The following is a 26,723-nucleotide window of genomic DNA, read 5'->3' on the forward strand; positions in this document are numbered from 1 at the left end:
AGCGAGGAACAAAAGGGCTCCGGTGGCCTCTTAGAGAAAACCCTGTGCAGCTCAACCTGAGTCTGACCTTGAAAGGGTGGGTTGCTCTGGTTTTTAAATCCTGCTTGCTGGTTCATTCCCCTCTGACACCCCACTGTTACCCAGCTGCAGGAGAATGAGATGCAGGAGCACTGAGCATAGCAAGGCATGGGGAGCCCCTCCAGCCCTGCTATGTGGTGCCCAAGAAACCACATCCTGCACAAGCATCCTTCTGGGAGAGGATGGGCATGGCTGTAGTCTAGGAGCTTGGAATGGGCTTCTGCAGTAAGTATGTTGGAAGGGTGCTGGGTTTTCATTATCCCCCAGTAAGCAGGCAAGCCATATCCACCCTCCTAAGTCAACTGACCCCTTAGCCATCAGTCTCAGAGAACAGGGTCTTGAGCCCCTATGATTGGATGTAGGTCACATAATACATGGCATGAGTTTCTCAGGTCTCTGAGGATACAGTTCATTAAAATGCTGAGACAATCCTTTACTCCCAGGCATCTGTCACATGTCTCTCTGTCTCCCCCTCCTACCCCCTTGGGAGATCAACTAGCTCTAATGGGAGACTGCACTGTCCAGTCTGGGTTTGGAAGTTCAAGCACAGGAGGCAGTTTGTTCCTGCAAACAGAGACATGATCCCTTGGTGTACATCTCTTTCAATGAGCTAGACAAAACCTCTCCCTATAGCCTCAGGTGCACAGAAGTGTCTGTGTTGGGCCACAGAGAGGGGCCAAGCTCCAGCTAGTGAATCCTGAAATAGATGCTCAAGTAGGTGACTGGAAATTACCCCCACAAATGATCTGAAAAGAGAACAGAGGTTTGAATGCTGGCATAAGTAGATGACAGAGGGTGCAGACAGGGCTTGCTGCCCCAAGTTTGCTAGGGAATGAATTGCTTCTGAAATAGAAGCTGGAGGAGAGAGGCACATCTGCAAGTAGCAAGTCAGCCACTCTGTTACAGCCCACTGCAGTGCCATAAACTCTGTAGCACATTCTGTTGCAGGATGTCCTGACTCCCGGGTCTCCCTGGACCTGAAACACCTGAGCCTGGGCACCATCATATGTGGCTCAGGCCACACTGGAAGAAATTATGTGAATAGGGATGTCAGCACTGCGTGCACCAATACAGAGACACTGAAGAGTCATCCTTGAGGCCTCTGCCCAGAGTTTCGTATAATGGCACAGTCCAGATCTTGACTTCCTCTGATGAAAATTGGATTGATAGAAATAAAGTAAAATAACTGTCAGTAAAATAACTATTGTAAAATATAGTTGTTTTCAACCCTCAGTGCTCAGGCCTTTGATGCCTTACATCAGTAAGGTAGATTTTACTTGCAAAACGGCTTGGACTTCAGTCCCTGCTTTCTGCACAGTATGTGTGTGTTTGGTTCAGAGCTGGCAGCATCTCCCTGACAGTGGGTGCACAGGTCCTGTGGCCCTCTCCAGTCTTCCCATCCCTAGAGTGTGGACTAGAGATGGAGCATCGCTGCTCCAGCTGCAGAAGGCAACAAATCCTGGCTGGCATATAGGCTGCTGCCAGCTCTGTGTCATCAGTGTGTCCAGTGCACATGAAGGGGAGCTCTTCTGCTCTCCTCTTCCTCCAGCTCTAGGTTTTACTGTGCTATTAAGTAATTGCCACCCCTTAGGGATAAGCCTTCGAGAAGGCGAAGGGCTCACATAACTCTGCATCAGTAAAGGAAGCAGCTCAATTAGCATTTCACACGCCTTTTCTTCCCTCTCTTCTTACCTTCCCTGCAGCGGGCATGCTTTCCCCTTAAAGGATTGTCCTGTTTCTGCTCCTTGCCAGCGTTGGCAGGGTGACAGTAGTCGAGTGTGCAAACTTGTGCTATTGTCCCCAGGCCAGGGGGAGTCATGGAGACCCACTAATATGACACAGGAAAATGTTTGCTGATGGCAATTCTATGGGCTTTGTCTAACTCTTTCTCCATCATGACGACTCGATTTAAGTCTCTAACTGTTTGACTACAGATGCAAGAGTACTATCCAACTCCATCCTTTTGTTCGGGTAGTTTGAATGGGTAATTCAGCTTTTGTGTAACTCAATTGAGGGGGCAAACATAAAGACAAGATTCTTGAGCGCTCAAGCTCCCTTTCCATGGATATCTGCACATCTCTTTAGAGATTTGTTCCTTTCCTACCTTTTTCTGACATCATCCTCCCCTTAAAAAAAAAAAAAAGGCTCTGATGGGGAACGGTTAAAAGTAGGCTAGTCCAGTCCCCCGTATTACATTGTCCTGTGCCAATGAAGCATGGTTAGTATCAGCCCCCAGAGAGCTTTGGGGAGTGCAGGGAAAAGGGTGTCTAAACTTTCCTAACTCGTCCTCATCCTGAAGCATTTTCTCTTAGATTGTGTTGTTTTTAAAAGAAAGGCTTCTGTAGGGGTGAAGAGGATGGGGAGAATGGTAGAAATCGTGGGGAAATGATTGTATTTATTAGCTGTCTTTCTGCGGCTGTCCCCATGGAGACAATTTGTGATGGCAAAGAATGCAAGGAGGGGAGGCTGATGCCTGATTGGGATGCTTTGTATTTGGCAAAGTGGCTTCTGATTGGCCTGGGAGAGCCCCGAACTCGCCGGAGTCGATATTCATTCAGCTTGCTCAAGTGCTTGCTAAACTGCATCCAAACACTGGCGGGCCCTGGCTGCCTCCGCCGAGGTTGGCGGTGTGTAACCTGCCTAACGAGATTAGCAGGGAAGGGGCTCTTCTCTGCAGCGACGCAGCCGCCAGCACCGGTGAGAAAAGCTGCCGCGCGCCGGGTGAGTGTCCGTGCTTGCTTACAGGGAGGCCACCCCGGCTTCTGCCCACTTCAGAGCTATCTAACAAGATTAGACGCCGAGCTGGCTGGCATTCACGAGCCAGTCCCCGTGCCGGTGTGTGCTGGGGCAGCAGTGCGGGGCGGTGGGCTGCGGGCACGCGTCGGCTCCAACAGGAGTTTGCCTGCACGGAGGCGAGCTGACGGACAACTTGCTTGGGTGGCTGAGAAGTTTGACACGTCCCCCCACCTTCCCTTCATTTGCTTGGTGCTATTTGAACCAAAGCTTCTTGCTCTTAAGTCTGCCCGTCATGTTTTGCAGGTTTGCCAAGGTTTGTCCAAAGGCGGATTATAAACTTTTCATGAGAAACTCTGCACGGTGCATCCAGTGAAATGGCATCAGACAGTGAGGTAAAAACCCTACTGAACTTCGTCAACCTGGCCTCCAGCGACATCAAAGCTGCTCTGGATAAATCAGCTCCTTGTCGCCGGTCAGTTGACCACAGAAAATACTTACAGAAGCAGCTCAAGCGGTTTTCTCAGAAGTACTCACGGATGCCACGGTGTCACCCCAGCAAACCCCCTGAGTGTGGCTGGCGCAGGGGGGCAGAGGATCGGGGCCGTGGCCCCCAGCCCGAGGCACCTGACCCCAGCCCCCATGGTGGGGCTGCCGCCGAGAAGGTGATGCAGACAGCCGAGGCAGAGGAGAGCCTCACTGGGGAACGGGTTTTGCAGGAGCAAAAACCTGAGGCTGTCCGGCCGGACCAGGTGCCCATGAGGAAGCGACAGCTCCCTGCCTCCTTCTGGGAAGAACCACGGCCAGCTCAGAGCCTGACAGCCAGGGCCTTTCCTGCCAGTCCTGAGGGGCTCCCAGCTCCCAGAGACCTTCCTCCCTATGAGGGGAAGAAAAGCAAATGGAGCCCAGATGCTGCTAGCCCAGAGAGCCCTCCTGACCCTGCACCACATGCCGGGGAGAAGGACCCTGCCGGGGTCCTCTCAGGCCGGGTGGGTGCCTGGACCTGCTGCCCCTTCCCTTGCCCCGGGACAGGGGTGTACCAGCCCCCGGGAGCGCTGCCCCCATCGCCCTTCCCAGGGCTGGGACTGTGGAGGAAGAGTGCAGCCACACTGCCGGTGGAGGTGCCACACTTCTGCAAGGAGGCCGATGGCACGGGGCAAAAACTCTACAGGCCCATGGTTCTGAAACCCATCCCCACCAAGCCTGCCATTCCCCCACCCATCTTCAATGTTTTTGGCTATCTTTAGCGGGGCGGTGTCAGAGTCATGCTGAACACGACAGCTCCTGAGGGTGAATTGAAATGCCCGGTCAGCCACCAGGCATGAGCTGCTGGCAGCGTGGAGCGGCAAGGGAAGGAGACCAGTGATCACACCCTCTTCCTCGTGGGCGGGCTGGGGGGAATTAGTAACTGTTGGGAAGCTACTTGGGCTCCACTCTCCTCTCAGTACGCGGGTGTAAATCGGGAATAAACCTTACGAAGCCGGTGGCATGGAGCATGAGGCAAACCAGGGCTCTTTCACGGATGGGCATTGTCTGAGGCGCGGTGAGCGGGGCTGCAGGCCATTCATAGCTGCACTTGTAACACCTAGGAGACCTCCTCCATGTGGGAACATCTTTGTGGGGCTGCCCTGCAGCAGCAGCAGTGAAATGACATGAATTAAACCCATTCAAAAAGTTTTTGTACTTTAAAGTAATTCTGGAGAAGTCAAGATATTCAGGTTGCTTGGTTTTGCATGCAGGAGACTGGAAGGACAGTATTTAATGTAGAAACCACACTTGTGAATGATTTAAGATCTTGTTGTATGTAAATACTGAAAGAATTAAAAGAAAAAATAAGGGAAGAAAGGAGGTTAATTTTATTTTGGTGATTCTGCAAATGCAGTCTGTCTAATTTTATCCCACGGGGTAGGCACAGGTTTCATTTGCAACTGGTAGGGAGATATGAGGGCTGAAATCTCTGCCTATGCAGATTGATATAAACTTAAAAGTAATTCTGATGCTGGGAAATTAGCTAGCATTAAGCTGGTGCAAATGGAAGCAGAATGAATTTCCACATCAGGAATTACTCTGCACTAACAGAACAAATGAAGAATTGTATTAGTTTAATACAAAATCATGAAGTATGATAGAAGGAAAAAATGTAAAGAACAGGCTGCCTTGATTTCTGGCTCACAGATGTTTTTTGTTTTGCCTGATTTTAAGATGCTATCCCAAGACCTGGCTGTAAATGTTTTGCCTAGTATTTTCCTAATTATTTCAACAAATTGGCATTGAAGAATTTATTACAATATTTTTTAAAGTTAGGTTTCTCTTAAACCCATGGAGAAAGTGTTACTAAGACACAGAACATGAGATCTGAGATGTTTAATATTGCAGGTGTATGTATCTATTCAGTTATACTGGAGTATATCACTGAAGTCAAAAGAAGAATATTTTGAGGGGTAAAAGGGCCAGAGAATGGACACCTGTGATATCCTGAGGCCTGAACCTGTACTGTTGTTGGAGCTAATGGGAACTTCACCCAGGTTCAATAAAAAGTGGCCTTGATTGGTTTGGTCTCTGACTAGTGAAGCTCTTTATGACTCCTGGTATCTCTGCAAGGGTTAAAAAACAGGCAACATTTCTTTCAAGCACATTGCAGTCATGAAAAAATTATCATCTGAGGCAACTGTAGAGTGCCATTTTGGATCTTCTGATGGGCCTTGGTGTTGTATAACCAGGTTGCAACTTTCGTTAGAATACGAACTACTCACAGGCTAAAGTATTTAGTTCTTTCCCCATACTTCACATATCCCAACAATGTTCACTTTTATGGAAACAACATCTGTAATGTGTTAGTAGAGCAAGACAAAAGTAGAACTGGAGATGGCTTTCATTGCTTTCTCCTTGCTACCAGCACTTAATATATGTATCAATCCTGCATAAACTATTCCTTTAGGAAGAGAGCAGGAGCTATCTTTGATAGCACATACCTGCAACTACATGCAAGGTGTGAGGTGGTAAAGAGCTGATCTAGGGGTTAAAGACATCAAGTTAGCTCTTGATCCAGAAGTGAAGATAGGAACATACTTAAATGCCTTTCCCTTTTTGGAAAAAAATCCTTGAGGAAGCTGTCCGTCTCCCCAAGGACACTAACAGAAACCGGAGGCAGTACCCCCATTGAAGTTAATTGGAGAGCAATGGCTTTTAATTTACAGAGCTGTAGGCAAGGAATTTTTTACATGGAAATAGGGGTCCATCAATAGCTCTGGGTCACTGTTGTAATCCAGATGAAGCCAGATGCTGAACTCTGTCTCAGTGCTGTCAGTGCAGAGCAGCCTCCTTGGTGTTGGTCTGGGTGAGCAGAGCAGGTCATGGAATGAACTACAGGTATTGCAGAGATTGCTGTGCACAAGTGTTCCTGCTTGAATTCAGAAGGGAAATTTCACAGTGCTGTGTATCACACCAGAATATGCATTTCTATCAAAATTAAAATACTTGGCAAAGTGGATAGCCTCTGTATAAATTTTATTTCTGGAGAAATCCAGAGAAAGAAGAGAGTTAAAATCAAGTTTCTCTTTTTTGAATGTTAAATTCTTTGTTTTCTTTTTTTTTTTCTTTTAAAGTCTTTCTTATTTGAATGTATATTGCTGCACATTTTCCATGTAGTAGAATAGCATTTTTTAAAGGATCGAACCAGATCATTCTAAATGACTTCTGACTCAGATATTTATGCTCTTACTCTCAGATTTAAACTAATGTTACTTTTTAAAATCCTTTGTGACATGGATGGCCCTTGCTGAGGCTTTGAACTGGAGCAGCAGTGAAGTAAAACATAAATGAACAGAAGACAATTGTTAAGTATATTCAAAATCACTGAATGGGGATGTGTGAGACTTTCTGAAAGGTTTGCAAAGAATAGCAACTCTGTCTCCTCTTTAGTAATATGTACTGTTCTCTTATCCCTGAGATTAAAATCAGAATTATTAATTGTTCAAGCTGGGATTGAATCAGAATTTTCCTGGATATTTTTGTGTTTGGCTGTTGTTATTCAGGACAGCTGATAGCTCTTCAGAATCTACTTGTTTATTCATACTTTGTTTGAAAGATGGAAACATAACATTTGAGAGCTGCTATTTACAAAAACAATGCAAATTTAAACTTTTAAAACCACAATAGCTTTTATAAATAATGGGAAGGGAGAGGTAAATGAAAAAGCTTTCATACAAAATGAAATTAAAAAAAAATCAAAAAAGTGCACAAGAACATCAAGTGAATTGCACATTTTGCAGTAAAAAAAGTACAGTAACCTGGTCGTGAAATATTCCTAGAACATTTCACATAAATTCATTGTCTTGGAAGGAGAATATTTATCACACTCAGTAAAAACAAGCCACTTTACTTTGCACTAGAACTACTGATCTGCTTATAAAGCCTGGTTTGGTTGGGTTTGGGGCTATTTTTCTTTTCACAGTAACTTCTAAGCAGATGCATTAAAGGCACATTGAATTTGTGCAGATTCAGTATTTTGCACAAAATAGTATGTCAGTGACTGGAGCAGAGAGGTAGCAGGCTCCATTTCAGTGCAAAAAATTGTAAACTGAGTATGTGAAGTTTTGCTGTAACGATCAAGCAGAAAGGACTCAATAACATTGTAATTACCAGATTGCCCCTCTAATAGACTCTTCTCACCTCAGTTTCTGTGCACAGTGTGCACTTATCCTTCTCACAATTGTGTTATATTCCCATCAGACCAGTGTTCTCCAGCTTAGTGACTCCTGCTCAGGACAGGTGGTTGACAGCAAACCAGGACTTGGGTCTCCCAATAGAAATAAAGGGCTCTTGGTTGAAAGAAAAATGGGCTTTCTATATTTGTGCCATTCAAACCTAGTTTCAACTTCTCCAAGGACATAAAAAGAAATTGCAACTTGCTAGACTGTTGTGGACACAACAATGTTGGCTCAGGGGAAATTCCCATTTTGGGGTAGCTTATGAAATCCCACTTCTCTGGTTATACATGCAGTTGGTGATTGTGAATCCTTTCTATCAGCCAGGGTCTCCAGTGCTGTCACCGCACACCAAACAAACACTAAAGTGGTCTCCAGCAAGCTGTGTTTGTATCCATCACCCTCTACAACTCTGCTTCGTTACACTTATTTAATTTCAAGGACTTTTCTTCTGATTTATATCAACGTAAGTAGGACCCAGGCCTTCGCTGTTCAGCCCCAGAAAGTGAGAGATGGATGAACTCCACAGGTGATTTTCTGTCTCTCAAAGTACTGCTTACCAATACAGGGCCTTCACTGGCAAAACTGGTCTAGAGATTTCCTGTACCCCATCCTTTTCTCTCCACCCAATATTTTTCTAACCTGATGAAATTCCCTGTTCACACTGGAGGAGACAAGGAGGTAGATCCTAAACTGACGGTAAAGGAAGTCACTGGATGAAACATCACCAGTGGAGGAATCTCACCTGACTTTCCAAAGCTTTGCAAGAAGATCATTGTTCAGTGTGAATTGAAACACTGTGGGTTGTTCAACTTTCGCATTCAGGTAGGGGACAGCTGTGACAGAATGTTGTAGCTGTAACCAATTTAGTTCTGCTCCCATCCTGTCCCACAAGTGCTGAGCACATTTCGCACAAAGTCATCACAAAATCTGAACTTGTGTGCCCAGACAGACCTGTATGTGTGCAACACACTTTAGTCCTGTGTTAAGGTATAAAACTCCACACAAATAAAAGTCAGTGCAATGCATTTTCCCTACTTACATTTCTATCTGATTCCATGCATGGTATGTAGACCAACAAATAAAACCAGATCTGCCATTTGTCTGGGGGGGACTCCAGGCAGACCATGGTGCACAGCTCCTTTATCACCTAAGGAAAGAATGAGTGTGCTTCTAGCATAAGATCTGCATAGGCGTCATTCCAAATTTCAGTTCTTTCATACTTTCTTAGGTGCCTATTCAGGAATGAAGCACTCATCAAAGCAGTTCAGCAAGTCACACCTGTCAGCTGAGCCGTAGTCACTGCCAGTAACCACTCATGGGCTCCTTGGCCTCCCCAGCTGTGAGGGAATGTGACTTGTTAAAAACTTCAATAAAAGAATTTCACGGACAATTATAGTTGTTCAGCAGATAGATGGTAACTTGTTAAGCTGCCATAAATCAGTTGAGGATCTGAGCTGTAAATAGGTGACCTAATTTTCAAAGAAGCTAAGATAATAACTTTTATCAGTTTCAAAGGGAGCTAATAGATATTTCAGACTTCCAAAGTCAGAAAATTCAGGGCTAAATCCCAAGGTTTTTAGTCTGCCTCACTAATATACGACACTAAATGTGATCCCCCTGGCTTCAGTGGAACTACACCTGGTGCAAGCAACTTGACATTGTTTAGGCACCTGAATAAGGATTTGGAAGCCTAATTCTGGATATTCATTTTCATAAATTTTGAAGTCTGACTTTCATGATTTTGAAATAATTTCTCTTTCTTCCATTGATAGTATTGCTATAGCCACAGAGGTCCAAGGAGTTAGGAAAGGCTGGGTTTTTTAGAGATAAGATCTTCTAGGGGAGGAACAGATTAAGTTGGTGTAATAGTGTTGCCTCTCTCCTTCACACCAGTCTGTTCCCTGTCCTCTAGGGCTTTGTTTTGTTCTGACACCAGATTCATGACAGTGTAAACCTACTGTTTACAGTGCAGCTACTTCTAATTTACACCAAGAAAAGAAAAAAAAAGAGCTCAGATTTACTTTCAAATCCCCAGTCTAAGAAATTCTCTCAGAATGACAGAAAGCAGAATGATATTGCGAATGTAATACAGAATGAACTCCATTCACTATGTGCAAATACAGTTCTTACTTCCTCCTTAAATAAACCTTTCCTTGATTTTTAAAGGATTCATCATTTCTGGATTTTAGTCTGTTGAAGAAATCTGAGATTTGAATGTTCAGAAATCAAGTACTCTACTCAATAAGAAAGATACAAAAAAAGAAAGTAAAAGTGTTAGCAAGGTGGTGTAAAAGTATCAGAGAATTAGCAACCCGCACACTTAGCAGAAATCCAAACAATAAAATAGAAAATACAATAAAAATCTTAGTCAGTGAAGGAAATGTGATTGTCTTCCCAAATATGTTGACTCTCAACAATTTCTTAATTGTCATCACAGCAAGGATGTTAAGCTTCACCACAACCCCTGGATACCTTTGTATTCCTCTCCGAATATTGGTACGACTCATTTGTCAGTGTCAGCTTTCATTTCTTGTTCTTTGCAGAACAAGCGCAGAGGTGAATCATGTGTTTGCTCTTGAAAAACCTAACAACAGTCCTATCTTTAGCTCTGTCTCCTCCATTTTCTTCTCACTCACGCTTCAAAAGCATATTTCTCTTAGATTAGTCATTGGAGGGTGCTTGACCAAGCCAGCAGCAATTCCTCCCCGCTGTGGGCCCTTGCCATGCTGGTGATGCTGGGTGCCATGCCGGGAAGCCACTGCATATCCATCGTGCCTGGGGTCACTGTCTGTAATCGTGCTGTAAGTATCGGATCAGTCTGTCTGGGAGAGGCAAGGTGTCAAGAAGCTTAATGCGGTTTCTTCCAACCAGGCTTCGTACCTTGATGCGGCAAAGATGGGAAAGAGGTCGCGGAGGTTCTGAAAGACAGGCGAGTTAGAAGCATGAGCAGAACAGTTTTAACTTCAAATGGACAGCTCAGCTTGGCCAGAACAGTGTGAAGAGGAAAATGGGAGAAGGAATATAAAAAGGGGTGGTTCTCTGTAATGAAGGGATAAGGCATCTGAGACTGATAGAAGATCATCTTTCTGGGACATGACACAGGGAAGAAAGTGGGGTTGGAAAGTAGGGTGTTGTACCCATCTCAGCCTTAGAGATGGGCTTTCTAGGAGGATCTGTATAAGCCACTTCAAAGTATTCAGCCTTCCCACTGAAAAAAAATGCAGTAGGTACCAAATTTACCTTGATACCAGAAACCTAATTCTAATACTGTCTATGAAAGACTTTGTATCCTGAGGGAAAGGATATTTAGGAGAGCACAATACAAATAAAGACTTTAAAGGCCTCTGGTCATAAGGGTGCTGTGGGGATTGTCACACTGCCCGCCTGTCCTGACCTGACTGCACACCAGGTACAGCCAAATGGGCCTTTCTGCATCACAATGCTCATTCCCAGTGAGTCAAATCCATGGCTGGTGTATGTTTCACATCACAGTCAATGACATCTCAGAAATTTCTAGTGCCTAATACCCAGTCCAAAGTATAATTCAGTTACAGTAAGGAAATCCTTTCCATTTTATGGGATGAATACTTAGGTGATGGTGACTGAGGTTTTGAATCTAACAATGGGACTAGTTGTGTCAGATTCTCTCCTGGGTGACCATACCTGCTTTTTCTTTAATGACAGCCCAGTCCTCATAGCTGTCAATATGCTCCTTGAGCCGGGAACAGAGCTGCACATTACCCACATAATCCAGGAGAACATCAATGATTGGCCCAGCCCAGCGACTTATCTCTGGAGTAGACACCATTTCACAAAACTTCAAGGAAAAACAGATTGGCTACAGTCAATGAATGCACTTGTGGAAACAGCAACAATAACAATGGCCCTGACAACTTCAATGGTCCCACCCTTCTACCAGCTGTGAGGGAAATCACCAGTTTCCCTTCAGAAAACTTAAAAGCCTATTCTTTGACAACTGAGATTAGAACCCCATCTTTACAATCCCAGGATGACACAAATCCCTGGTGAAGTCCTAGCTCTGGAGCATGGAAGAATGATGAATTGTTTACAAGTCCAAAGGTCCTACTTCCACAGAAGTGTGAGGGCAGGGGAAAATTGCCCCAAGTCAGTGAGGGGCTGCTGAAAGGTCCATGCAGTCCAGGGCACTATGACCAAGCATTCTGGGTCCCTTTCCCTTCTTGGGAGGGGCTCTGTGGTGCTACCGTGCAAAAGGAGGCTTAGGGAAAGAGGCAGATTCAGCAGAGCACAGCACCTCCTGCTTCTTGTGAACCCACTAGTGTCTGCAGCTTTTGGGGACCAAACACCTTACTAGAAACAAGTTGGGAGAATGGAAGAAGTCTCTACATAGATGAATCCCAGGCAGTTTTACTCACTTATGAGAGAACTATCCTGGGCCTAATAGAGAGGCATCTTCCTTACTCAGTCCTGGATCAGGCAAATTTTCTGTTGCCCACAGTGCGAGCTGCAGAATACTGAGCCATTGCATGGTGGGCTGCTTATGGAGATACTGCAGAATAGACTTAAGGACCTGACTTCAGGCAGTCTCATTTCAAAAAAGTGGTGACTTTTCATCTCACTTTAATCTAAATATGTATATCAGTCAGCCTCATCTGTCTCTTCTAGTGTTCTGCATCTGATGAAGATATCTGTGGACGTATGTCCATGTGAACAGCCAGGAAGTTTAACATGAATTAAATCATGCTGTGTGAGTAAGAATTCAGGCACAAAGCTGAATCCAATTGAATGATGGTGGCTTAAGCACCATCCATCAGCTTAGTCACTGAAACTGTATGCAAACACCCTCCAAGCTCACACTAAATGGGAAAGAAAACACACCAGCTTAAACCTCTTTCAGTCTAAGCTTCTGTAACTAGATCAAATTTGATTATACATCCATGAGTCCTAACTCAAAATGCATTAAACTGTTGTGTGGATACTCTTATTCAGAAATAAAATTATATTATCTTACCTAGTAAGGAATAAAGCTGCAGAAAAGGCTATTTTACTCAGGGTAAAAGCATTCACAGAGGTGTTTACTACTCTTCTCTTATTTTTCACTGAACATTACTGTGTATTGTTTCCCAGAAGAACTAGATACAGTGATGTCTGCAGGATTGCAGTGGACAACCCACAGTTTCCTACCTGGACTGCTTATAGGAAGTTCAGTTAGTATAGCTGGCTGTCACTTTCCAGTGCATATGCCACTGCCATGCAGTTATCCATAGGATGTGCCAGCTGGGGATCTGCACTATCACCTCCATGCAGCAACTTCTTTATCAGTTTAAATGAAGATATATGTAGAGCAATAAAACACTGGATCTTATTTGCTCTGTTCTTGTCTCTCCCAGAGACCTTGCCTGCCTCTTTCTGTCTTCCCTATTCACAAGCTCAATCTACAAAAACATTTTCTGGAATAAACATGTTTCAAAAGACATTGCAGGAAAATAAACAGAACAAAATGCAGGAAAATAATGCAAACCTGCAACTGCAGGCAATGGGATTGACTCAGGGACAAAGTGGCTGTGAGCCTTTGTCCTCAGCAGAAACCTGAATGCCCTCTTGCGGCAGTACGATACTGCTCTCCCCACCTTCATGGGTTTGACAGCAATTCCGGAAACGTAGAGGAAGGCAGCAACCATTTTTCTGCATTCACTTTCTCCAGGACACATTAATTTAGTGGCGACAGTAAGGATTTATAGTTATGCATTTTCCAAATCCACTTACAGTAGCTCATAGTCTTTTAAAGACTAATCATTCAGATTTATTACCCTTACGTAATCTTACACAAGAAAAAAGAAAATGCACGACCTTTGTGTGGAGAAGGCTACAGTTTCATAAGATTCTCTGTATTTCAGAATACAAACCCTAGCATAACTATATATCTTGAAGTTACACCACACATGCCTTACTTTTATTAACCAAAATACTAGCAGTAAAAGCAATTTAAAAACAGTATTAGAGGGAAAGAATTGCTTTTTTTTGTGTATGCATTTGTCCCTTACTGCTCTCTCTCTCTAGGCACAGATAAAATTTTGTACAGCTTTTGCTACCTCTACCTCATGTACTCTGACCTTTGAGGAGATGACTGTGAGTGACCTAATATTTTGTTAGGCGATAGTTTTAGGTGAGATCCAGAGGGAACGGGTTTTGAGTGGCTAGAATATCATAGAGGGCTACAGACAAACCATCTCTCCCTGCCCTGGAATTCCATCTCTCTGTTCACTCTACCTGCTACCATATCATGAAACAAGGACTAGAGTTGATACATTCTATTAATTTTTCTTTGACAAAATAAGTGGAATCCTGGAAGAATTTTGCTGTGGCAAACATTCTCAGGGAAAAGTCAGCTCTGTTTGGGATAAAAGATTATTGTGATGGACTCTTATCATCCTCATTATAAGATTTTTTTGTGTGTTTGTTTTTTTCTCCAGATGTTTTACTGGAGATAAAGTCTTTTGGAAGACAGGACTGATAATAAGATAAAGATTTCCTAAGATCTTTTAATATTTTCCTTTATTCTTTCTGCCACTAAAGAACATTTATTGGTAACCATGTCTTTGAGATTCTTCTGAATCCCTCAAAACTACACTTAAACTAGATAGAAGTTGATTTATTTCTTCCCTGATTCTTTGCAAAATAGAAAGACTGCTGTGTTGAAATTTCTTTTTTGTGTAGCATGTTGAAGGATAGCAAATTTTGATTGGATGGTCAGACTTCATTTGAGATATATTGGAAGGAGAGAGCATACAGAAATCAGAAAAAAAAAGTAATCTGAGATTCTGCAAAGTCCATTAAGGTACTGAGAGTCCAATCCCAGCCCAATGGAAGCTGAGCAAGCTACACTTTGGAAAGTACCTCAAAGATACATGTATGAAATGTGCATATGCAAAATCTGTCTTTGAAAATATGAAATCATGGATCTAAATCTCCTAACCTCTTGTGAAAACTTCAACTATAATTCACAGTCATATAGCTAATGTAATAATTTGTGCTCTCTCTCTGTGATTGCTTAGCCAGTAAACTTAGAGGTGCAAATATTTACATTCACTAGTTTACCTTCATAAAGTGAAGCTCTAGACAATTTTAATGTAAACAGTAGATAAAATTCTGTATCAGACAAAACAGTCTTACAGGACATATAAAAAAAGCAGGTTTCTACTATCTGTATGCAACCACCCATACATCTGTCAGGAAAATATGCCTCACTCCTGTACCAGAGGAAGGCCCAGAGGAAAAGAATGTTATAGAACTGTCAGTAAGGCTGTCAAGATGGCTATAATTCACTGTAAATTCAAGCTGGTGCCACAGAGGCTGTTGCCTACCTTCCTGCTGTCATTGAACATGAACTTGGAACATTCACAGACACTTATTGAGCCTTTTTTCTGTAAATAAAGTGGAGATATTGGCAACTTCTCTAATCAGAAAGTTGTGAGAAAAAATACACTAAATTTCTCAAGATCTATGGGTAGGAGCTGTCCTCAGAAGTCCTACAGGTAGACTGGGCAGTGCTTACCTGTACTATGGTTGGCTCCTTAGTCAGCTGAGGATCATTAAGTCTTTCCCGTCTGTAATTTAATGCAGGATGGGGGCCGTTCCCATACTGACACTCGAAACAGGAACTTGCATCGCAGCCCAGATCCAGGAGATACTTCAGCACGGAGAGGTACTTCATTGAAAACATGATGGTAGCTGGAAATGTGGTGGGATGACTTGATATATAGGCATCAATGTTTGCTCCATGGTCAAGGAGCAGTTTCATGGTCTTCATGCAGCCATGACGGATGGAGATGAGTAATGGGTTGATGAGGTCAATATTGGGGTTGGCTCCGGCTTGCAGCAGGAGCTCTGTGGCGTAGATATTGTTGTTAAAAACTGCAAAATAGAGGGGGGTGGTGCGTCTGTCCTCATAAAGGCAGGACCGTTCATTGGAGAGGGCACTGTTGACCTCGTAGCCAGCATCTATCAGCTCTTCCAAGATGTCATCGTTGTTCCGTTCGGCCGCCAAGTGCAGGGGGCTGATGCCACTACGTTTGACGCGGGTGCGGCTGGTCACAGGGATCAGCATGGAGACAATCCTGCCAGCAGGAGAGTCAGTGAATAGCAGTGAGCTCTGGGGGATTTACAAGCCTACAGCAAATTGTAGCTTTATGGCTGCAACCGTAAGACAGAGTACTTGGGTACAGGAACAACTCTGAGAGAAACCGGGGTGTAAACTTTAAACCTATCAACAACTCCCTCTGCTCCTACCTTGCCAAAAATGTGAGTTGTATGACCCCCTCTCTCATGGAGGAACACTATTTTTTTTGATTACCACCCAGTTTCTGTGATGTAATGGCAGCTACAGGGCTGACATGCTGGCACTCGCCTACCCTCTTGTAACTTCTCTTAGGTTCCACAGCCCAAGTGGCAGACAACCAGCCAGGATCTACCAGATGTCCTGCACCTTCATCACCATGCTGTGGGTAGGACTGGAGGAAAAGGCAGACACCCCCCAGCCTGAGGTGCCAGCAGAAAGGCTGTATCTCCTCACCTTTGTAGGGATTGCTTTATTGCTCAGCAGAGAAGGGTGCCAACATGAAGCGCTGGCAGGTGTTGTGGGTCACAGCCACAGCAAAAGGCATAGGTTAAAATACATATTTGGTTCCCAGACCTCCCCTGGCAGATTTTACAAGTCAGTTATTGCCCTGCATTGATCCCCATCCTGGAGGCTCTCACTGTGTGGCTTTTGGCTGTGGCAAATCCATGGGGCTGTCAATGTCCGTCCCAGATCATGGGGAGCCAAAAAGATAATTAGTAAAGGGGAGAAAAAGAAATAAAAATATTCTCCAGGCTGGTTTCCATGTTTTAGCCAAGGGAGAAAAAATGTACAGCCAAGTCCTAAACCCCAGTAGTGAGGGATTGCTATTGGAACACATGATGTGGCCTTAAACACAACAACATAAATCAAGCTGCTCTCATTATGTAATGTGAATTTCAAATATATGATGTATAGGAGCCTTGCAGTTGCAAATCTGTGATCATTTTTATGTCTGCACAGGTGTCATTGGAGCTGCATGACCAACCCAATAGGTTAAATCTTCATTTCCTGCTATAAAGTTGGGTGGTTTAGCCAAGGCACTAGGTTGATTGTGTAGATACAGATAAGTCACCTTTTAGTACTTTCAGACAGAGACTAGGGACCATCCAATGTGAGTCTGCCTGAGTTTCCAGAGATGACCATGCTTCCTACATAATGTCTGTGAAGAGAGGGGTATCTAAATAGGAACTTGTGGGAGTTCAGCAAGCCAAGCACACCTTCTTTTTTTTTTCTCCCATGCAGATTCCTCTATCTTGCAGCCAACAGCTTTGGTAACACACAAACATGCAAAGCTCAGTTTCCTACCATGCAGAAAGTCTCCTTTAAAATGCTGTGTATCTTCAGCTTGACTGCAATGGCTAGTCCCAACACTGCGCCCTCAAACATATATTTACATAATGAACTAAGCCAAATATAAGTGCCAGTCTCAGTAAAACCTTTATTTGTGACAATCTGGGGATCCTGTGAAATGATCCTGTGAAAGATTGAGCCTCCAACGCTCCCGGTAGCTGAAATAAGAGTTGAAGATGCATTGCATTTTACAGGATTATGTTCCTATTTACATGATGGACTATTGATGTCTCCAAGTTACTTCTAAATCTCATTTTTAAACAAAAATGTTTTTCAAATTATGTAAATATCTTGGGAAATTAAGCACTTTTTTTTCTCTAAGCAGCTGCACTAGTTTTCCAGCACTGTGACACTCGCCAGGGAGCAGGAGGTTTGGGTGCTGGTGAGTTGGCAACTTCCCACCATCAGCAAATGTTCTGTAAGAGCCTAATAACAAAAAGGGCACAGAGCACTGCGAGGACACCATGCCAAGTACCAGCATTAGTCATCCTATGATCAAATGTTTTGAAGATTTAAGGGTCTGTTTTGTTCTTTCCCTCCAGCGTATGTGCTTCAGCCAGCTCTTCACATCTAAGTTAAAGAGGCACTGCATCATTTCAGTCTTCAAGGGGAACCTGAACCTCCCTGCAGGAGTGCACACTCAGGCTCCACATCCAAATGCTGAAGTGTTCTAGAGGTCAGTACAGTCCCTGTACTCCACATTTGTTTTGGTATGATAAGCAGGAAACATCAAATTTGTGTCAATTTCATTGTGCAGCTCAAACTTGTCTCTCTTTCTTGCCCTTCAAAGTGGATTGGTTCAGTAATATGATGCCTCTATCTCAGCAGCCTTTCCTGTCCCTCTATAGGGAGAATGCAGCTCAAATGAAGGCAGCCAAGACCAGAGAAGTCAGACTACAGGCCATGTCTGTCACAGGGCTGAGCTTCATGTACCATTTTGAAATGGTGCCAAGTTTCTCCTTAGTCCCGACACCTGCTTCTGTGATTTCTATTTATTAGAAATTAAATGGAGCAGGAGGCAGAGCATCCTTAGTAGGAGTGTGCCAAGAGTTTACTGATTTCTATTTACTTAATAAATCTGCTCACATTTCAAAAAGTCTTTCCTTCTCAGCATCTCAGTTCTGAGGGGGAAAGAGTTAAATGACTGCTTGCAACTGTTCTACAGCTCATGAGATGACCCTTATGAATTTCTGGTCAGTATTGACAAGGTGTCATTTAAAATAAACAAACACCAAGCAACAAGAGTTGACAGTTGAGCCCTGGGACCACATTCTTTGCTTTTTGATGGTAAGGAGCCTTCGTGCTCTGGCAAAAAGTTGAAGTGTGGAATTCCTGCAGAATTACGTACTAAATCTGCAGGAATACAGAGGTCACCGTGAAGGGTGTTATTTTACTGAATACCAAAGGAATTAAGAATGATCAGCCAATTGGGCTAAAGCTTTGTCATTTAGATAAATATTTATAAGAGAATATCTCTTTCTTTTGTCTTTCTCTTGCACTTAGTTTGCAGCAGTTGTGCATAAAAATTTCTGTTCAGTCTTTTACAAGTGAAACACAGAGTTTGGCCTAAATTCTGGTCTCATTTATGCTGCTGGTTGTCAGGAATAACAGACATAAGACCTGAATCAAACCCTTGTTTTTATAATTTATTATATATATTATATATATATAAAATATAATATATTGTATTCATAATAATCACGTTGCAGAGTTTCCATGTAAATTTCTTTTCAGGTCATAGTGTGGGACTACTGAGGGGAGGAAAATATTAAGAGAGCTGGGCTGGACTTTATATAAAAACTGGATACAGATCAACTTACTGTACTTTCAGATAAACTTTTTCAAAACTGGAGCTGGGTTCTGTCTCTGGTGCAAGGAAATGTCTTTGTAAATCAAACCCTGGAGAAAATTTTGAGTCATGCCTGCATTAATCTGTGTGGGGTATCCATGAACATGCTGTAAGTGTATAAACCTGTTACATAAATCGACATTGAGCTTCCCTCTAGAATACACAGCTTGCACAGGGAAGTAGGCCTACTCCAACTACAGAAAATTAATATCCTCAAGTCTAACAAAGTGTTTGGACAAGCTTAATTGACAGTCCCAAGCAAACCTAAACACTAGGATGAAAAACTTTATGGGAAGGTGTAATGATGTCAAAAGCTTTTATTCCTTAGAGACTGTGAAATATGTAAGAATCCACTCTAGCAGTTCTCTGCAAAGATAGCTGTATTGTCCAGAAACAGTCGTTGCAGTTGGATAGACTCTCTCATTTGCCTGTTCTCTCATTTGCCTATTCCTAGAAGTATTTTGATAGAAACTGCAATAATCAGAGGAGTCCTCTACAGTTAGAAAAGGGGTTTGTCACTGCAAGATGTGACCGTGTTTTGCAAAATTAGCTGTGGGTCGCTCACCCTTCCAGCAGCAAGGGGTTAAAGACGGAAACTAAAACTTGCTGTAGGATAAGAAGTACATGCTATGGAGTCCAGGCTCAGAAGCATGCTGCAATGTCCCAGATTTTGAAAGAGCCAGGTAAACGCTATTTACATGACAGTGCAACAATCCCATCCTAGACAGCATCTTCTATATTGATATACTTTATCACAGACTGTAGAGTTTGTCCCTTTCCCAGAAACATCTCTATTTCAGAGGACTGTAAAAATCTACCTGCTTCCTGGTTATTTTTTCCATTAGTTACTATTCTCACTGTTTTAAAGAATATGCTCAGCTCTGTCCCAAACACATTTCATTTGAGACAGAAACCACAGGGTCTTTTTATGCATTTGTCTGCTATAATTAAGAGTTATTTAATCACTCAGTAATAAAATCTATTTTCCAGACCATGAGCAATTCTTGTCCTTCTTTTCTGAAGCCATTCCAATTTCCTGAAAGGTTTCTGAAAGGGAGGATACCAGAACTGAACACCATATTCTAGCAACAATCTCACTAATGCCCTAGAGATTCACTTAACCACTTCCTGCTGTCAGCAACTGAATTATTGTCAATAAACCTGAACATAGCAGAGATGAATCCAACATCTTCTGCTTGTGCAGAAGAATCACAATGGACTCATGTAGGAAACTATGCTGCAAAAACTATTGACTAACACTCCCCACCAATACTTTTTTAATTTCATCTCAAGAATATTTTGAGGATCTCAGTTTAATCCACTTCCAAGATACATGATGTTATTTAGCTGCAATAGGTGATATCTTAGTAAAGTTAAAGAAATCTTTCACCCTTCATTCCTGCTCACCCCATCCCATCCCACCCTGCAAACACACTCTTCAGTGTATAATTTCTGGCCCAAGCTCTGCAAGCAGAAAACCCCATCCTCAACTAGTAGCTCCCTTGCTCATAATGCCAAGAATTAGATCTGAAACATTACATTCTCCTTTTCATAAGAATGTTAGATTCTTGTCTAAAAGATGAAACTATAAAATTAAATAAAACTTACTCGCAAATCCCTTTTTTGGCTGCTATGTGAAGAGGTAACAGGCCATCCTTATTGGCTTTGTTAGCATCTGCTCCTTGGGACAAAAGAAACTCCACAATATGTACATGTCCATTTTTACAGGCTTCATAAAGGGCAGTGGCATTATCACTGGCTTGAGTATTTATATCAGCACCTAGGAAGGAAGAAAATTTTTTAGCTCCAAAAGGTTAAAATCAAATGGAAGGAACATACTTTGAATGAACACTACATCTCCATAACACTGGAAATACAAAATGATGGTTATTTTATGAGGGAGAGTTTGTCATGGGTAGCAACCATTAGGTCCCAATCATGAATCCAGACTCCATTCAGCTATAGCTCAAAGGAAAAAAAACTTTAAAATGGGCTGTTCTTTATATAGCATGGCCTTTCCTTCAAACACAATAATTCCACTAATATTTATATGTTTTCACTATGTATATACGCTATTCCTGATCAGGAGTTTGGACTAGATGATCTCAATAGGTGCTTTCCAAAATTCTATGGATATGTATTTATGATATATGTTTATACGTATCATTCATACTCTATATATTCACACTATATTTATAGAATTTATAGTATGTTTTAGTTTTAGCACATATCCAGGCTAAAACAATAGTCTCTAAAAAGACATCTGCATAATGCCAAGCAAAAATTCTAAACAGGCTTTATTTGGCCATGTCTTAATTGATGAATATTGCATTTCAAAACTCAGCACCTGAGATCATATCTCTTCACGAGAGCTGAAGTTTGGCTCCAGATAGTTTTACCAAAAAAAAAAAAAATTATTAATGAGCTACTAGATCATGTGGGAATTTTTCTTTCTTGAGCTCTAATGTGTGCTTGGCTTAATAAACAACATGCAAGTATAAATCAAGACAATACTTTTTTGCCATGAACAATTTGGAATCTAGCCTTTTCTGTTATAGATATTCAAGGCCCAAAAGCCTGGGTTTTGACTGTCATATACTGTACCATGGTGTTCTCAGGCAGGTTGCTCTATGTGTATCCTAAATGGGAATGACATTTCACTGGAGTTTTGCTTCTAAACTCTAACAAAGAAATCATGTTTGATCATGAAACATTTCCCTGTGTTCTCACCCTAAGCTGAAACATCTGTGTTGTGTTTGGCCCTTTGAAGGTGCTGTAGCTGGAAACATCAGGAGAACTGCAGTGACAAAACATAATGAGGGACTATGTTCTTAATGAGAAAGAAGCCCTTTTTATGATGAACATTGCTCGTCATAAACAATGAATGATATCATTCCTGGGATTTTCAGAGGACCTTTTCAGGCTTGATACAACTGGACAGTTTTATTGGAATTTCTCCTGCATATTTTTCTCAAAATTGAACTTCAAGGAAATCCTCATATCTATCTAGTTTGGAACACAAATCACATTCTGGCTTAGTTTCTAACATTGTAGGCAGCATGATGGACTAACTGGTCATGTAAAATTTTTTTGACAAGACTAGCTGGGCAGCAGAACACATTTTTTGTTCCCCAACTCATATCTTAGCCATACTAACTGTTTCAGAAGTTTTATTTCATCTGTGTTAAGCTCTTGTTTCACAAGTGCAGGACCCAGATCTTACCTACATTGAAGATGTTAGCCCACTGTGAAAATAAAATACGCCTGGAATAATATTAAAGTATGCTGTGCTTAGTGTAAAGCTGTTTCACACAAGTGGAGCATTAAAAGGTATGCTTAGTATAAGCTAGATTAAAATTCACTCTTTATATGGCTAAAAATTTACACATAGGGAGAGCTAGTCTGCTTCTACTTGATGTAGACCCATTAACTCTACAATAGTACTCTATCTATTTTCAGCAGAATACATTAAGAGGAGAACAGCTAACATTGCCCATCACTGCACATGTTCATGAGCAGATGGGGTAGGCTAAAGTTCAACTTCTGCCATCTATTACCACTTACATCTGTCTTTTATGACCAATTGGATTTTGGGATACATGTTTCAGCAGTGTGAGTTTAGAAAGCTCAGGAAATGCAGTTAGACAGCACCATATTACTTCCCAGAGTAGGTGACCATGAATGAATGCTGAAGAAGTGTACGTGTCTAGATCATGCTCTCTGAAAGACCCTACCCAATTCCACCATCTGGAACAACGGGGTTTTAGTGCCTCTGCAGGCTAGGTCTTGCCTCCAGAGACATAAAAATTTTGCCAGGGAGAGCTACTGGAAACTTCTAATTATTAAGAATTAAATGAATAAAGGCATGTAATGGCACGGTTGTACTCACCACATTTTGCAAGGTATCTCAAGGCTTCCAGCTGCCCACTCTCAGCTGCCACAAATAAAGAAGTGATCCCGTAGGCGTTTGCCGACTCAATCTTGGCACCCCCTTTCACAAGAATATCAATAATCTCCAGGTCATTTCGGGAGACAGCCTCATGGAGAGCAGTCCATCCTCGATTACAACGATGGTTGGTATCCGCATTGTACTGTACCAGGAGTCTTGCGGCTTCCGCATTCTTACGCTCACAGGCTGTTTGTTTTGGAAAAATGGGAAGAGAGTAGGACAGGCTTTTGAAAATATTCTGGGTGTTGTATATTCATTTCATGTAGCCTAAGGCAGTGTAACACCAGTAAGCCATAGTAAGACTAAAGACCCATTCAGGCACGAGGGCCAAGGCTGCTGCCAAAAACATTGTCTGGGACTCCTAAAGGATGTGATAGTGAAAACAATCTTCAGCTGGGAGGTGGTGGGAGCTAAGTGTCCTGTGCAAGGGTTGTGCCAAGCCTGGTACTGGGTGGAATCCAGCCCAGCACATTTGTACCAACTGGACACCACAGTGACCAAGTGAGGTGACAAATGTGGAGGAAATAATTTACGAAGAACAAATATGTTACATAAATCATATGACATGAACACTTTCTTTCCAAATTCTGTGCAAACTGACCCTTTATCTTACTGTCCTGGACTGTAAGATAAAGCTCTATATAGACAAGGAAAAAAAAAAAAGCTCAAACAAATAGGACCCAGTAAAGGATCCTTAGAAAACAATAATTGTGTGAGTCAGTAGCACTTTCTCTGCCTGAAACAATTTTTAGTTAAAGATCATCCTGAGCTAAAGAAAGGTTCTTAATCATTAATAGCATTTCATTGATTTTTATTCTACCAATTTGTCCCATTGCTTTTTGAATCCCAAATCATCAGGTTTCCCACACACTTTTATGGTGGGATCCCAAACCAAAGGTACATAGGATAAGCAGCTACATTTACAAACTCCAATTAGCATTTGTTGTACAATGTACAGAAGAGAGGCTGGCACATTTCATAGCAATTGGGTTTTTTTCTTTGAAATAATAGTGTCTTTTTTTCACAGAGGTGCCACCTTTTGGTTTTGATCCTTCCCTTGGGATATCTCCATGACTTCCTCTCCCATAAACAGATGTCACTCATGTACTGAAAGCAACTATGTAATTAGCTGCTTCTGTAATTACCTATCTATAGCTCTGAAGAGTTTAATTTGCTTCCATATGAGGGATGGCTACTTTGTTATGATAGACTTTTTTTAATTTGTTTTTTTTGTTTGTTTGTTTGTTTTTGTTGTTGTAAGATAAACTAGAAGATATTGCATCAATGCTAGCACATTGTTATTAAGAGTTTTTCTCTGGCTAAAGGGTTTTTTCATATCATTGTTGTTGTTATTATTATTACTGTGAGCACTACTATTACCACCACTACTGTGTGTTTAATGCACAGCTGAACAGCTTTCCTTTAGCCAACTAAAAGCCAGAATTTTAAACCAAAAGCATTTTAAACTGAGCAGCTCTAATGACAGGCATCCAAAGCTGGGGGGAAGACTGGTGTTTTAACCGTAATATGTGCTTTTAATGTTTTAGAGTGCTAAAAATTGTCATGGCAGGAGCAAAGGCAGATTGATGTGAAGGTGTGAGAGATCATCTCCTTCTATGAATCTTTGTGATGTCATGGATTTATTGCTATTCTGCTAAAGAAAGAAAGTGTTCTCTCCAACTAGCAGCAAAGTAATATGTCCACGTTAAATACTTTATCCACCTCCCTGAATCGTTTATAATGTTATGCCTCGCCATAGGACACAGCTTTGCTCTCACACAGTATATGAATCACTGGCATGTCTACAGTTACTGTACTCCCACATTGAACATCTACTTAGATCCTACTGTTTAGAAAAGCATACATATTCCAGTACTCTTCGGCTTTTTGTAAGTTTGGGACATTGCGTAGACAGCCTGTGCTTAGGGCCCCACTGAACCTCTCACACCCCACCCTCAGCACCACATCAAAGCTTGCACCCTGCAGGGCAGCTGCTAATCCTGTTTCTGTTACAGATAAGAAAAAAGGCCATGGCACGGCAGGTCAGACACAGGAGATAGAGGACTACTGCAGGGAAGTAGAAAACAGGAGCTAATTGCTGAGTTTCTGCCCTTCATCACAAGTGATCCTGCAGTTCTGCCTTGGTGGTGCCAGAAGAGTTCAGCATCCCTGGAAAAGCAGCTACACACCTTTGTAGAGCGGCGTTTCTCTGGCCTTGTTGGAGATGTCGGGCTCAGCCCCAGCCTGCAGCAGGGTGAGCAGGCAGTCCAGGTTGCCCCGGCTGGTGGCCAGGTAGAGAGCTGTCTCCTCATTGAGAGTGCGTTGGTCGATGGTGCTGGGGTAGGCTGTGGAGGAATGGTGAGCCCAAAGTCATTACGGCATATAGTGCACAAGTATCTACAGCATCATCACCTTCCAAAATCCTTGGAGTTTCAAGTAAGTTTTTATTGTTTCTTTTCCTTTTCCATGATCAATATAAGTTAGGAATATACTATAAAGTTACTATAATTCAGATTGAGTATCTAAATCTGTCACCAGTTTAGATTAAAATGTTCAGCTATGGCTACTAGTGATGCAGAAAGTTGTTGAGTAACTTCAGCAGCAATTTGAAAACAAACTACAAGAGTTAACTGCCTTCAAGCACCAGCAAAGAGGTGGTGGGTTGGATCTCCAGCCAGTGGGAAGTGAGGTGATTCCTGTCAGCTTTGGCAGCTGAGCAGCTCATAATAGTAGAGAGCTCAGCTTCAGGGCTTTAGTGTGAGAAATCCATGGCTTGGCAGGATCTATCCTGATATCAGTTTCTCTCCCAAATATCCTGACTTTTAAGGCTTCAGTTTGGAAACCTATTTTCCAAGAGAAAATGAAATTAATATACAGTCGGAGAGGTTGGAAAAAAGTTTCACACACAGTCCCAGGCCAGGATTGGGATACTGCTAATACTGCCTTTTAGTTTATTCATATTCTTCTTCTCCATTTTGTAATTAATTAGTTTTAAGTTCACTGACCTTTTTGCAACAGGCTCAGGCAACCCACTTGGCCGTAGTATGCAGCTTCGTGGAGGGGTATCCAGCCATCCTTATTAGGTTTAGAAAGGTTTTTTCCTGATTTCATCATGTTGCATACTGCTTTTTCATCTCCATCCTTGATCGCTGCCACTATAGGGTCAAGTTCTCTTTGAAACAAGATTAAAACTTGATTACTGCTTCCTTCATTACTGAGAAGCTTTTTGGAGCAACATTACTGTATCATTTGACAAAAATAGTGAACCCCTTCAGCCTATATACCAAGTATTTGTGGCCCTGAGGTGTCTTGCCACAGGTAAAATTTGTCTTGTCTAATTTTACCATTCTCAGCAAATAAGAAGAATCACTCTCTAGAGGAACTGATCTCTCTCCTCAGAGAGTAAGGAAAGTGTAGATGTAACTAATCTCTGACATAAACACTTATTTTAAGTATCTGGATTTGGGGAATACTAGCCCTGCCCTTGCTCTGTACACTGCAAATTGTCCATGGCTGTGATAATTACTTCACCTTGCTGTCCCATGTGGCATGGTGCTTCCATATGAGCTCTTTTAAACAAGATCAACTTTGAAGAGCATTGCCCCTGTTCACCCCTGAAGAAATTTTCAGATTTGCAGGTGGCTTTAGCAAAAATTATCAATAAATCTTACTCTTGTATTTTGAAAATACTTCCTATTTCCTTACACAATCCCATTTTCAGAATTTAGCTGATCCAATAATCACAGAATCACAGAATATACTGATTTGGAAAGGATCCACAAGGATCATCGAGTCCAACTCCTGGACCTGCACAGGACCATCCCCAAGAGTCACACCATGTGCCAGAAAGTATCATCCAAATGCTCCTTGAACTCTGTCAGGCTCAGTGCTGTGACCACTTCACTGGGGAGCCTGTTCCAGTGCCCAAACACTGCCTGGGTGAAGAACCTTTGTCTT

The 26,723-nt window shown here is 42.3% G+C and overlaps 2 protein-coding genes and 1 long non-coding RNA gene across 4 annotated transcripts; 2 read left to right on the top strand and 1 right to left on the bottom strand.

Moving 5' to 3' along the window:
* The first annotated feature begins 2,342 nt into the window (after positions 1-2,342).
* FAM181A (family with sequence similarity 181 member A) lies at positions 2,343-5,358 on the top strand. The gene is made up of 2 exons (XM_027729395.2): positions 2,343-2,799; positions 3,118-5,358. The coding sequence occupies exon 2, from the start codon at positions 3,189-3,191 to the stop codon at positions 4,056-4,058; it is 870 nt and encodes a 289-aa protein (XP_027585196.1). The 5' UTR covers positions 2,343-2,799; positions 3,118-3,188; the 3' UTR covers positions 4,059-5,358.
* A 3,234-nt stretch (positions 5,359-8,592) lies between these two features.
* ASB2 (ankyrin repeat and SOCS box containing 2) lies at positions 8,593-25,962 on the bottom strand. Of its 2 annotated transcripts, XR_005564043.1 has the most exons (8): positions 25,772-25,962; positions 24,956-25,111; positions 22,707-22,952; positions 20,426-20,597; positions 15,055-15,616; positions 11,184-11,337; positions 9,993-10,438; positions 8,593-8,667 (listed from the first exon to the last, which is right to left on the bottom strand). XR_005564043.1 is itself a non-coding variant. In XM_027729394.2 (7 exons), exons 1-7 carry the CDS (start codon positions 25,878-25,880, stop codon positions 10,302-10,304), a joined length of 1,536 nt encoding a protein of 511 aa, XP_027585195.2. In that variant the 5' UTR covers positions 25,881-25,962; the 3' UTR covers positions 9,893-10,301. The 2 variants fall into 2 exon arrangements, 1 of the variants encoding a protein (XP_027585195.2); XM_027729394.2 differs by lacking the exon at positions 8,593-8,667 and having other exon boundaries at positions 9,893-10,438.
* On the top strand, positions 17,296-18,066 carry LOC113992273. The gene is made up of 3 exons (XR_005564044.1): positions 17,296-17,350; positions 17,511-17,644; positions 17,797-18,066. It is a non-coding gene; the product is annotated as an uncharacterized LOC113992273 (long non-coding RNA).
* Positions 25,963-26,723: the final 761 nt, after the last annotated feature.

This window comes from Pipra filicauda, unplaced genomic scaffold (genome assembly GCF_003945595.2).
Source record: "Pipra filicauda isolate LSUMZ 115617 unplaced genomic scaffold, ASM394559v2 scaffold27_size4233163_pilon, whole genome shotgun sequence".
NCBI classification, from domain to species: domain Eukaryota; kingdom Metazoa; phylum Chordata; class Aves; order Passeriformes; family Pipridae; genus Pipra; species Pipra filicauda.

Coding starts and splice junctions, on each gene's coding strand:
- FAM181A (XM_027729395.2), top strand. CDS start 3,189: ATGGCATCAGACAGTGAGGTAAAAACCCTACTGAACTTCGTCAACCTG.
- ASB2 (XM_027729394.2), bottom strand. CDS start 25,880: ATGATGAAATCAGGAAAAAACCTTTCTAAACCTAATAAGGATGGCTGG. Junction 22,953..24,955: donor AGAAACGCCGCTCTACAAAG/GTGTGTAGCTGC, acceptor CAAAACAAACAG/CCTGTGAGCGTAAGAATGCG. Junction 10,439..11,183: donor TGTCATTAAAGAAAAAGCAG/GTATGGTCACCC, acceptor CCTGTCTTTCAG/AACCTCCGCGACCTCTTTCC.